The following is a 14,148-nucleotide window of genomic DNA, read 5'->3' as shown; positions in this document are numbered from 1 at the left end:
TTTAAGTAAGTTGATTGAGAAAAACCAACCATTAACAATGTTGAAGAACTTTTTGATAAATACTCTAAATGTATATGTGCTTAAGTTTTAGTAATTTTTTTGCACTTTTAAACTAAAATACTGTTATAGAAGAATAAATTTATTTACCTAAAAAAATCAAAACTTTTCAAGCTATATGTTTAATAATGTGTTAGGCTTAAAATTTTTCTTTTAGGATTTAAAGATTTCTGAGGAATTATTTGATAAAAACTTCACTCTCCGCTTAAGTTAATAACAATATTAAATAACGCGATAAAAATTTTATTTTTTTGAAAAACTTATCAATCATTAAATAATTAACAAAACATTATAAGTTTAAAAAAAATTTAATATATCTTAAACTAGTTAGAAATCTATCAATCAAATTTTTTATCAACTTATAGTACAAGCTAAAACTTTCGAAAACTCGAAGCAGAATGTTTTATAAAAAATATGCTTTTACAAGTAGTTTTAATTATTATTGATTGACTGATTGGTATTTTTATTTCAAAGTAGAACATACTTTAAAAATGATAGTACAAAACAAATTTATTTTGATAACAAAGAATTTTAAATAGTAATTTATAAGTTTAAGAGCTAGAAATCGAAAAGCACATGTATGTTTATTTGTTTGTTGCTTATTTTGAAAAAATATAAGATATAATATTAGAATTTGAAGTGCTAGAAAAATAAAAGTTGAAGTCATGGATATTATTAAAAGCGCTTTCGAATTTGTTGTAATAATACTACATGCTTAGTAATTGATAGTTTCAAATAGATGAATTGTAAAATTATTTATATTAGTAAGGTTAACTTTGTGTTATAGATATGTTTAAAACCATTAAATAAAGTTGGAATCAGTTTTAATAGAGCTATATTCTATTATTTTTTCTAATTACTTTAAGATAAACTTGTAATATAAAAAAGTACAAACTATTTACATTAATTAAATTTTTTCTCAAATTTGTATTACAGAAATTTTAGTACTTATTTCTAACAAAAACTAAAATTTGTTCAGGCACTTTAAGCAAATAGTTTTTTTTTCAAGATAAAATATAGAGGTTTAAATGTAACACATATTTTTTTGTTAAGCGTATTCTTCTTTTTAATTTTAAGTATGCTGGTAAATATTTAAAAAAATTCTCTGTGTAAACAAGTGTCTTTTAAATTAATGTATCAGTTTTAAATAATATTGACAACATCATGTTTCGTATCAGAATTATTTTTCATTGTATATGTCAGTAATCTTCATTATATTGAACTTATAATAAAACATACTGTTTGTATATTCTATCCCTCAACAAAAGTAGAGTAATAAAAATTTAAGATGAAAGTGTATTGGTTATTATTTCAAAATTAAAGTATTTAGTTTACAAAACCAATGCGAGCAAATAAAAAGGTCAAACCAAAACAAACGTTTTTGTTAATCTTAGAAAATAAAAAGGGTTTTTATTATTTCAAAAAAAAATTGAAGTTTGTAATCATTTGCTTACGTATTTGATCTAAAAAGATTTTCTAATAAAACTCATAAAATTTAAAACCGAATGCACCAATTAATATGAATTTAATTTTGCATCAAAAAACAAACAAAGTTGTAAGTTTAGTATAATTCATTATTAAACAAATATTCTAATCGAGAAAATGACCGCCTCAATTTTTTTAACCAGCATATAAAAAGTCCAATATAACTAGTCTATTTCGCTAAGATTTTCTAACGCTGTTGATTTTTTTCTACTAAATTAAGTGAAAAAAACATAATTAATATATTACAAGTTTGAAAACGAAATAAAACCTTAACACTGTTTAACTTAAAAAAGAATTATTTCAATGTTACTTAAACAAAAGATTCTTAGTCATATTACTGCTTATATTTATTTTAAAACAATTGGGTGTTATAATATTTAACTTTTATCGCAAACTATATAAAGTTAAGGTTATAAACTAAGAATTTAAACTAGAAAACTAAAAAAAGTAATAAACTAAGTAAGTAAGTTAAAAACTAACAAAAGAACTCGTTATACATTGTTTTATAAAGTATAGAAATTGTTAAATATAATTTAAATTCTAGTTTGAATTTTCTGTAAAAAAAAAAACAAAAAACTCATAACTAATATTTAAACCAGATTTTTTCATTGTACATTAGTATAAAACCAATGTATACACTAATAGCTTCATAATTCCATACATTTAAAACCATACAACTTATAGCCTTAATTTTTTTTTATAAGTCATTTCAATTTTTCTAAATTTATAAAGCAGCTGTTTAAATTTAAATTAAAGAGAACAACTTAGTTTAAAAGTAACTGCTAGAGCTAGTAGTAATTTTTAAAATAATTTAGCTAATGAGTCACAGATAAAATTTATATATTTCTAATTGAGCACAAATAAAAAACATATTAGTTTAATTTATCAAATTTGACAGTCAATTAATCAAGAAGCTACGTTAAATTACTTTTGGTTCTCAGCTGATTTCTTTGCGTGGTAAGTTTATACATAAGTTATTCAGTTTATTTGTTTAAACTAAAATTTAATTGCCTAGTTTACTACTTTTATTTAGATTATCAGATAATTACTATTTAAGATGTACAATTTTTTAATTAGTTTCATTATCAAAACAATAGCTAGCTAAACTACTTAAAAAAAGAAATTATTAATTAATTTTTATGCATTAACGAAGTTTGCTAAAATAAACAAAAACTTTCAGTGTTATCTATTTTTAAACAAAGTGAGTTAAAGTATATACTAATACACATTTGCAAGATATATAGTAAACTTCAAAGTGTATTTGTTGCATAGTAAAACAGTATTGCTCATAGCACATGAAAGTATATTACCACACAATTGTTCGGTAATAAGGGAGCTTATTCAATTGCAATTGTCATGAGTCTTATGAAGTTACGACAAAAACAAAGTGTAGAGAAACATTTCAACAGAGTACTGTTTTGCAAAAGTGACGTCACTTAGAGAAGAAGTTTCATAAGCGAAAGAGAATTTGTAAAAAGCGTAAATCCAATGCGTGTAGTATTCGTTATTGGTAGCTACTGCGTTAAATTAAGGAAAGCTAAATGTTATTTTAAGTTTAAGTATTTTTTATCGAACTCTACATTACCTTTAGTCAAGAGAATATTCTTATGTACCATTTAAACTGTTTTAGTTTTACTTTTTTCGTAAGCATTTGTAAACACTTTAAAACTAACTTCTACTAATTAGATAAAGTTTATTTTTTATGACTGAAAGTATTTTTTAGTTTTACTTTAATTTCAGACTTAATTTTTAGTAGTTTAACTGTATGTTTAATACTAAAAGCTTGTTTTTTAGTTATAAATTTCATATATTAGCGTTTTAGTTGTAGGTAAAAACCAAGTTCTGTTGTATCTATGTATTTATAGATTTATAATTCTGACATATTGTTCAATATAACTTTTTAGTACAACTGTATTTTTAACAATAAGAATTGAAGTGCCACACAATTTCTATGAAAACAAAATTTGTTTTTTTACTGTTACTTAACTCTTTTCAAACAATGGCACATTTATGTTGTTAAAAATCTATTTAAAATGTTCTGTACAAGTAGTTTTTATTGCAAAAGTATTTTTTAAACTTATTACGTGTATTGGTTGTTCAGAAAAACTTTTTGAGTATAGAATTGATAAGAAGTTTTAGTTTTTTTCGTTAAAACAAAACTGTATTTGTATGCAACTAATCAGTTTTAGGATGAAAGTGTTACGATGCAACTCAGTTAAGTTTTGAAATATTCAACAACACAGGCTATAATAACAATTTCTGTATATTTAAAAGATGTAGATTACTTTTGAATTAATTGCACATTTATCTTTCACCTTAAGTGTTTGTGATAAAAAGTATTTTTGCTCACTTGAAAACTAAAAAGTTAACTAAAATACTGTTACATGCCATTCTGTAAAACTAATTGTTTTAAACAAAAACAGTGCATTTTAGATATAAGTAATACTAAAAAGTAGCATACATTAGCACTAACTGTAATATAAAATTCCAGGTCACCAGGGAATTTTTTAAAAGTAATCAAACGTATTTGAACTGTTTCATCTTGCCAATTGTGTGGTTTAATAAGTTATAGCATGTGTAAGTGGTTTATAAGTATATTACTTTATAAAAGGTGCATCACAAGTTGTTTTTGTAAATTGTCTGGCTACTTTTAAAATAAGTCGTTATAATAGTTGTAAAAAGTATAACAAGTTGTTTTTTACCTTCAAACATTCTAAGGAAAATAAATTTATATTTTACAAACACAACTTAAACAGATTTTTAACATTTAACTTCCATTAGTTCACATAATTAATTCTATTTGGTAAGTTCAATTATTTTTAAATATACTTTAATTGTTTTAGTTTTCTGTACTTGAACTCACTTAAGAAACAAATAAAGCTAAAAAATTCTCTATAAACAGCTTTGTTTATAAAGTTTTGTTTATGTTAATGTATGTACTAAAATAGAATAATACAATACGTTCTTTTTTTAGTACCGTCGAACATTTTGCATATCTTAGTTTCAATACTTTTAAACATGTATTAAATATTATTTTATTAACCAAATAAAAAGGTATATAACCCTTGTCTTTGTAAAGTTTTGTTCAGTTTATTTTCCAATTATTAAATAAAACAAGAGAAATATAAATTTTCAATGTATCCGAATAACATATTTTTGATAATTAGAAATCAGAAGAACTCACTTAAATTTAAATCTGAGTTTTTTGAAATTGTGAGAGAATTTATTGAAAAAAAAGGCAAGTAATACTTCACTGGCAACACCATAAATTCAGTTCGAATAACGTTTTGAAAGTAATATCAAAAAACACTTTCATAAATTCTCGTGATTTTAACTCTAGCTAATTCATTAACTTTTATTTAATATTTTACTTAAGGTTTTTGTCAGGTCTTTTTTTATTTAGTGGTTTTAGTAAAAAAGACAAAATACGTAGAGTTTTTATTCGTATTTAGCAGTTTCCTTATTTTTACGCTTATAAAACTTATTTGGCAGATAGATGTATTGCAATACAGATACTAAATATTCAATTTAATCACGATGGTTAGTCAATAGCAATATGTTATAAACATAAAACTTTTTCTTTTGAAAATTTTCGTTAAACGGTTTTTCAATATGGAGGTTTACATTAGTTTAGGTTATAAAAACGATATAAAGGTATTAAAACAACAACCAAGTTTATCAAAACAACAACCCGCTACAATGTTATTTTTTATTTATATCTTTTGTTTTGCTATTGTTAAAAACATCTTTTGTTATGACAGACAATACATTTAATCATGAAGCGACAGTGAACTTATTCGTAATATTTACTTTCGAATGTTTTTTTTACTACAGCTAGTTTCTTACAACGTTGTTGCATTAATTAAAGTCATTTCTCAGTTAAGTTAGTTATCGAAGTTTTAACTACTTCCTATTGTTTCAAGCTTGCATTTAAAAAAATATGATAACTGTATATTTCTGAAAAAATTAAAAGTTTCAATTTCAATTTGAAGTAAACCGTTACACTTAAAAACATTTTTTTAGCTACGTATATAGAAAAAGAGTAATTTTGCGAAAACACGTTATGGTGTTCTTTTGAAGAAATAAAGCTTTTAAAAAGTTTTTATCTATTACTGTGCCTGGAACTATATTATTTATATCACAATTAATGTCTCAAAGTATCTAAAAAAATTTGAAATTTTTACACTAAGCACAATTATCAATAGCAAAAGTTTACGTATAAGGTGTTTTACTTTTTTCTGAGATTTTTATACCGTAATAATAAAATAATGGTACTTTACTATTCTGTAAATACCATTCAAAAATAAAAGGCAATTGTTTAAATAGCTTACTAACCAGTAAGCTTATCAGTTTCAAATTAAACAAACCTTGTTTTTAGAAAACAATTCTTATCTTTAGTCGGCACTTATTACTTTATGTTCATACCGTCTTATCTATAATAACTTTCAAACAAACGTTTAAAACAGGTGCAAATTTATGATTTTACGTTGTTTTAAATAAATCTGTTGCTAAATGATTTTATAAAAAGTATTTTAAAGGTTTAAACAAAACATGGACTTTTATAAAGTAAACTTTACTTTTTAAGGTTTAACTAATACCAATTTGTATAACTTAATACTGAAACATCTATAAAGTAAACAAAGTATGTTTAACTTTGCGTATAAAACTGTGTTACTAATATAACATCAAAAGTATTTTACATTAGGAAAAACTTAATACAATTACTCCATAATTTATCTAAGAATTTTTTAAGGTTAATTTGTGATTATTTCTTTTCAGTTCAGACAAACGAAATCTAAAGTTTTTTATACAAGCTATGTAAAGTTTCGGTTTTTTATAATAAAATAAAAATTGATTTCTAAAAGAATCGTGTAAAACAAAACAACTGAAAAAAAGTATTAATATTTAAAGACTTAGATCAGGAATCTTTATTATTAAAGTTGTTTACACTTATAGCTTTATTTTGGGTTTTTACTTCTAAAAGACCACTGGTGAAAATATTTGATGTTTAATTAAATGCATAAAATATATTTAAGTTGAAAAGAAACATAAGGTTTACTAATATAAATTTATTTTAAAACTTGTTTCTAATATTAAAGTAGTAATCTACTTCAGATAGTATTAACTAAACTATATATACAGTTTTAAGTAATTAAAAACTGTTTTGTTTATTACAGTTATAGTAAATACAAATAAACTGTTAAAATGAAACTTATGATAGTAGCTTGCATATTTTCTTCAACTTTTTTGTTACAAGTTCACGCAACTGATAACAACCAGCATAATACAAAACATCATCATCGTTAGTTTGATTTGTTATAACTTTACACAAAATAACTCATCTTACATTGTTAAACTTAATCTTAATTTTATATTAATTTGTAATTTACATATCTATTACAGACTGAATTATTCATAAGTCTACTTGAAGTTATTTCCATAAAGTTTTTTTTTTAATTATCTTTTATTACAGTGAAAACAGCATCGCTCAGTATTAGTTTAAATAAAAACATACTTAAGTTATTTTATTGTTACATCATTTTTTTTTTTGATTTTGTTCATACTAAACAGTAATTCAAATTTTTAATCTAAAAGTTACATGATAACTAAAGTTCTAACAATTTAAATCTTTAAAGAAGTTTTTTTTGTCCACAACTCAAAAAACAATACTTATTTGAAAAGAATAAAAAGTGAGTATTAAAACCACAAACTTTTTTTTTTAACTTTGAAAAAAATATTAAAATTCATTTGAAAACTATGAGAAATAACTAAATTTAAACTCTTATTATCTATTATCTCCTAAAGTATTCAATAAATTTCAATAGAAAAAACTTGTTTGTAGGTGATAGTTAGATCTAAATTTTTTTAAATTCAGTTTACATAAAACTTTTTAAGTTTTGCTCCATAAAAAATAATTTTAAAGAGTTTTATTTGTTCAAATTTAAAAAGTCCTGCGCTAAAACTTAGTTACTATGGGCTATTGTAGAAAAATATTTTTTATTAAAGTTATCACTTATTTACTAAGTTTAAAAATGTATTATTTGGTATTCAATAATCTAAAATTTTATACAAACTATTAGTTTCTAATCAGTCACCATTAAAATAACATTTTTAAAGTTTTAATGTACAAACTTACTTTGAATTTCAATAGCTGCGATGCCAAGATTTCTGCATTCGAAACTTTATCACAAACTAGAAGTTGGTACAAACTTTACTGCTAAAATTCCTGTAGTTCTTTTGGAAAACCTTCATAAAAATTATCATGTCAATATTTCATTTGAAGTTATTCAGTATGGTGAGTTAATTTTTTATAAAACTTATCGATTTTTGTTATACAATGAATTGAATTGACTCAAACTGACTCGAGCTTTTATAAAAATATCTCACTTTGTTTTAAAAAGACTAACTAAATAGTATTTTAGTTATATTGTTATGTTGTTTTACAAAATTTATTTTGTTAAAGTTCTGACGTTTTAAGCAATTTTTATTTTAAATTATACCTGATCTAGACTAGTCTTAAAAACTTTATATATTTAAATTATTTTCTACTAAACTATCAAACTTCTGACGTTTGTTGTAAAGAACATAGAAAAATCAGTATTTTTCAGTTTAGCTTAATTTGTAAGCAAAACTTATGAAATAAATAAATCACAATAATTTTATTTTACCTATACATCAAACACATACTAATAAAGCTTTCCTGCTGTTTAAAAGCTTCGACTTTAGTACATAAGTAAAAGGACAAAAAAAAACTATATTTCGTAAAAGTAAGATCTTACTACCTTACTAGATTAGTTTATAGACTTTTTATTGCTGTTAAAAATAACATTGTTTAGCATCTTATTTATGATACATTTACAAAATCAAAATAAAAACGTACACATAACTGAAGAACCTCATCTTTAAATGTATAATATCTTAAAGTTTAATAATTAGTTATTAAAAATGATGTAAATCAAATATTAATTTTAAATTGTTATTAGATTCAAAGAAACTAGTTCACCACAAAATGAGAAGATTAAACAAAAACTTGGTTGACGTAGTTTTCAAACTAGAAAATGTTAGTTGTTTTCAATGTAATGTAAAGACTTTTTGTTTGTTTATTTCGAATTTTTAAATAAATTGTTAAATTAAAATGCTTTCAAATGCGAGAAAAATAAATATGTAATGTTTTTTATAGCCTTATTATCTTAACTTGAAATAAAAAAAATAGAGTCAAGTAGATCATATAAACTTATCTCTTATCAAATAAAGTTTTTGAACTGCTTTCTCAATTTAACTTGAAAAGTTTAAACTGTTTTCAACCTCATAAAAGGCAATGAATAGACGCGTGATTATTTTGATTACGTCAGTAAATACATTATATGACGTATTAAAGAAGAATGGGAGATTTCATAGAAATTTCGTGTTTTTAGTAACTTGAAGTGTAAAAATAAGCATTTTCATTTTAAAACATAAGGACTTCGTTATTAATTTTTAATTCTAGAATTTACCTTGTTTATAAATGCCTTTTTTATTATTTAGAGTTTTATTAAAACAGTTTTTGCTGTAATTAAACAATTTTTGAGTAACTTTATATAAATTTCTGAAAACTATGTAAATAATTAAACAACTTTTAAATTTTAATATTTTTTCATTTTTTATTGTTTAACCGGGATTACAAACTTGAAACATTATTTTATTTGATAAACAGCTTCTCAAAAATACCAATTCATTTTATGTTAACATTTGATTAATAAGTAAATTTTAGCATTTACAACAAAATACAATAAAAGTTTTAAATTTATTAGAAGTTATTAAATTTAAAGTACGTAGCATTTAAATATTTTCTCACAAACGTTTGCTTCATTAGTTTTCAAAAAAATATTTTGGTACTCAAAACTATTAAAACATGTGACCATTACAGTTGAACCTTGTCAGTAAAGTTATGTTTTGAAACAAACTTCAAAACTATAAACTTTAATTAGAATTACTTACTTTAAAACATAGAATTTCAAAAGGAAAACATTCTAAGATATTGATTATTGGCTCTACATTAATAAACAGATGCATAGATCAAATGAGATTAAGATGCTTTTATGTAATCAATTTAAATTAGCCTTTTTCAAAGTACAATGAAAAGGCTTCCTTGTATTTAGATTTAGAAACATGTATTGGCTACCACATAACTTTTTTAATAAAAATATCGATACTTTCATTTACTTTTTTTGTATTTCAAATAATATTGTTTTTAATGTCGTTGAAAATCTATAAAAATCCGTAGTTAATTACCTGTTTTAAAGAAACATGCTTTTTATGTAGTGATAAAAGGTTTAAAGAAAAATAACAAAGTCTAACTGCGTATAATACTTAGTGCAAAATTATTATTGTAAAGGTATTTAGAAATATTTGTTTATAATAGTTTTTCTTAAACGTTTTTAATTTAAGTAAAGCTTTAGTAAAAGAGATCTATAACAGCTTAGCTAATTTATATCATTGAAAATTTGTTAGTGAAGGAAAAAATATTGTATTTTTACGCTTTTATTAAGTTGTTTGTCTCAGATATACTTTTACAAAACAAAAAAATAAAGCATCTACATATAATTTTAAGATGCAATACAAATGTTGTTTAATATAAAATAAAGCTAATCAATATATTAAAATAACTAAATAATTTTATTAAACTACTTGCTTAACTAAGAAAGACAATTTGAAATTGATATCTCTAAAAAAATTTTAAATAGAAAAAATACTATTTGTAACAAAGTTCAAAAAATTTGAAGCATTATTAATACTTAATCTACTTTTTCAACTTTATTTTTTCATCTTTTAGGTTTGTTCTATTATCAACCATTTTTTCAACAGGTAAAGCCATCTGACTTGGGAATATACGAAGTATTGATGAGAATTAGACATCGTGAAGCAAATAAAAAACACCCATTTGGTATTAATTTACAAGTTTGCAGTGTTCTATTAGAAGATCAAAATCTCGGTAACAGGTGTGTTAGTTTTAACATTTTTAAGTAGTGGTTGACAATGTTATTTATCAAAAAATATCAAAAAGACGTTACACAAATATACTTTTTTTAAAATATTTTTAATAAAACTTTTAGTTTAACAGCAGAAATGTATTATTTTAAAAGCTCACTATTGAAATCAAATAAAAAAAAAGATAAATGACACATATCTAATAATGTTAATAAATTCCCTACAGTCAAGTACATGTAACATTAAAAAGTTAAAAATACTCCATTAGTTTAGATTTCTATCTAAAACACTAAATGGTTATTAATATGCAACAAAAAAAAAACTTTAATAGTGCTGTAGTTGTTGTCGGAGTTATAGTGGGTATCCTTTTGTTATCTACATTTTTTGCTGTTGTTTACTGTTACATGAAGCAAACTAGAAACGTTCCTTTCAGACGAATGCTAGCTGATGGTAAGTATTAAGGATTTATTATTTTTTTATTAAACTTAAGGACATTAGTTACTATCTTTTTATGAAATAGTGTTAACTTTATATGTTTTAATTTTTAACAAGAATAGTAAAACTATATATGATAACTTTGTATAAAGTTTTTTTGAAGTATGAGACAAGTCAAATAAACTATAACGAAACCGTTGAAAAAATGTATAAAAATAGTATTCTATCTCAAATAAACTAGGATTTGATACTTAGTTTAACAATAAATTAGAAGTTTATCTATTATATACATGAATTTTAAACACTAAGTATGAAGTGCATGACTTTTACACAATTCATATATCAATGTAAATAAAAATGAGACTATATCACACATTTTCATATTTAAAAAGTTATACAATGATTACTGATAATGAAAGAATCAGCTGTTCTGACTTTTTATACTTTTTAAAAATTTTCAACAATAAAAAAAAGTTTGACGTAATAACTGTGGCGCCAAATTAAATCTCTTTTATTAGTTTGGCAGCTGCATTAAATAAAACAGTAAAATTAAAAGAATTGCTCAGATATAATAATTTTTTTTGTATAATTGTTTTATAAAAATGTTTAGTAAACGTTATTTTTTGTTTATTTTGATATCGTTTGTAAATTTCAGATGAACAAATTCTTGGATTAAACGCTTCAGAAATTGCTAAGTTAGTTTGTGATTTTTTTGTTGAATTATATGTACTGTGCTTTAAAACTATTAAAATTAACAAAGTTATCAAGTCTAATTTAAAGCTACAAGTTAGTCAAACAGTTTTGCAGTTAATGTTAGTAAGTAACTTAAACTAGATTTATTTATTTGTCATACTTAAAACTATAAACTTGTCGTTTATAAATGCTATACAAACATGAACAAAATCTAAACTGTTTTTTTTTTTCTAATATATAGCCTTTTAAAACTTTTGTGATAATATTAAAAAAGCTTTTGGTAGAGTTTACTGTAACAAAGTTTCATTAACTATTTCGTGACAAGGTGCAAGTAGTCGATATTTGACAGGTTGCACGTTAATTTTTGCAACGTGTTGCCTTTTTATGACGTCATAATAACTTCTTGTTACATTTAAACAATAATGACAATTACCACAAGTACCACAGTTCTTAAGTAACTACAGACTTTTTCTTTATTTCAATACATAATTGCAACTACCCAGTTTTAAACACTTGCTTTAGTTATGATGTGTTCGTACCTTTTTATGTGACGTCACTAAAAGTTAATTGATAAGTAACTACAATATCTTGTTACAGTGATGACGTGTTCCTGCCTGACGTGGCTCACACTAGTGGAGTTCAAATGGTTGCAATGACGTCGTTGGTTGACAACAAAAAGGGAAAAACTACAATCGTCAAAACTGAAATCACACAGTCGGCTTGAATTGTTTTAAAATAAAAACGATTAATGCTTACAAACTCAGAAGTTAAAGAATGAAAGGCTACAGTTCAAAAAAAAATCTTTAATGAGCATAGATACTTTAGAATGACAAATTTCTGATTGTGTTTTAATTAAGTTTATAAAAATTGATTAGTTAAAATATCCACTAAATACTAACAAAATTAAGGTTTTATAACCTAGGGAAATGCCAATTGTTATTGATACACATCAGCTAAATGTACGGAAATTTTTGTTGTAATTAAACATGATTTATAACTAAAAAGGATTCACAAATCTACATTAAGTGATATCTGGTTTTTGTACGACTAAAGAAATATAGAAAAATTTTGAAAAACTTTTTGCTATTTCCTTTTTGTTCACAAAATTTATACTTTTTAAGTTTTCGCTGCTATTATACATTTTTTGTATAACTAAACAAATAAATAAATTTAACTTTGACTTTACAATTACAAGTTCATTTTGCAAGTGTTACATTTATGAAAACTTAAATAAATTCTTAAAACCTATTTTTTTATTTGGATTGTTCTAGTTATTTTTATAAGTTAAAGTTATCTTAATCATTGCAAATTTTAGACTTTTATTAATCTATTTTTTTAAGTTTTGCACATTCCAACTACAACAAATGTCTAACTTAAGTTATAACAGATATTGAAAAAAAATAAAGCGTTTTCTTTTTACTAGCTTTGAATGACTTACTAAGTCATGGCTATTAAGGAAGTTATAATAACGATTATTTTTTATTTAAACTTAGTGAAAGCTAACACAAATTTTCATATCAAGTTTGTTTTTTACTTGTTGTGTCAGTTTGATAATTTTTGCACTTAAACTTTTACGGTTTTTCTACATTAAAGATTAGAAAAAAATTATACTAGCTATATACTTTAGAGATATCATTTATATAGTGCAACTTTTTAAACTTGAAACAAAAACAGAGTAAAATAGTTTTAAATCTAGTAAATTTTTAATGTTTTATATATTATGTTTATATTTTGTCGACTTTTTAACACCTGGTAAAGTAATTTAAAGCTTAAACTATCTTTAATTTGTGAAAATTTCATCATTATTTTCCAGCTTTCAAGTATTTGTACAAACAACTTTGAAACCTACAATTTAAAACATCTGTCATTTTAAGCTTTAGCCTTTTGAGACAATTTACAGTTTGTAAACAGCATAATTACGATTATTATCGACTGTTTTCTCTAAGTAAACAAATGTTAACGCTTTCTAGCAGTATTGTTTGCTAAGTAAGAAAAGTTTTTTTTTTGTAAAAATTTCTATCTTAAGTTACAAATGTGATTATAAATTTTTTGTTTTGTGTTTTTTACAGTGTATGGTAAACTATATCATTTCGAGCTGAATAAACTGTAAACTTCACGTTAAGTGTTTTTGTTTTGTTTTTTGATCTACTAAAAATATAACTTAATCATAATCTTACAAAGCTTTAGAACAGGTTTTAATTAAGTTTGAAATTTAATTAAATTACGTGAGTCTTTTTTTGGATTAATCTGCGTTAAAAAAAAAAACACAAATATAAGATTTTTGTCGAAAAAAATCCTTTATGAATAATTTAAGATGTTTATAGTAGATTTCCGCTTATAAAATTTCTCTGCAATTTTTTTCTTTAGTGTTTTGTTTCACATTGGAAAAGAGTTGAATCTTACTATTAAGTGTGAAAACTAGCTAAGTTCAAAAAAGAGTTTTTTTTCAAACAAAGCTTTTTCGCCTTTTTATTTTTTTATTTTAGAAATAAAATATTAAAAATCTGCTGT

General features: G+C 23.1%; 1 protein-coding gene across 1 annotated transcript; it reads left to right on the top strand.

The window, feature by feature from the left end:
* Positions 1 to 6,717: 6,717 nt before the first annotated feature.
* On the top strand, positions 6,718 to 13,753 carry LOC145829225 (uncharacterized). Its single transcript, XM_082936966.1, has 7 exons — positions 6,718 to 6,844; positions 7,694 to 7,837; positions 8,526 to 8,602; positions 10,387 to 10,520; positions 10,841 to 10,959; positions 11,600 to 11,639; positions 12,235 to 13,753. The coding sequence occupies exons 1-7, from the start codon at positions 6,748 to 6,750 to the stop codon at positions 12,359 to 12,361; spliced, it is 738 nt and encodes a 245-aa protein (XP_082793092.1). The 5' UTR covers positions 6,718 to 6,747; the 3' UTR covers positions 12,362 to 13,753.
* The last annotated feature ends 395 nt before the right edge of the window (positions 13,754 to 14,148 follow it).

Source organism: Thalia democratica, chromosome 2, assembly GCF_965202585.1.
Source record: "Thalia democratica chromosome 2, ktThaDemo2.hap1.1, whole genome shotgun sequence".
Taxonomy (NCBI): Eukaryota; Metazoa; Chordata; class Thaliacea; order Salpida; family Salpidae; genus Thalia; species Thalia democratica.
Note: the sequence above shows the minus strand (reverse complement) of the source record. Positions and strands in the feature narration are given on the sequence as shown.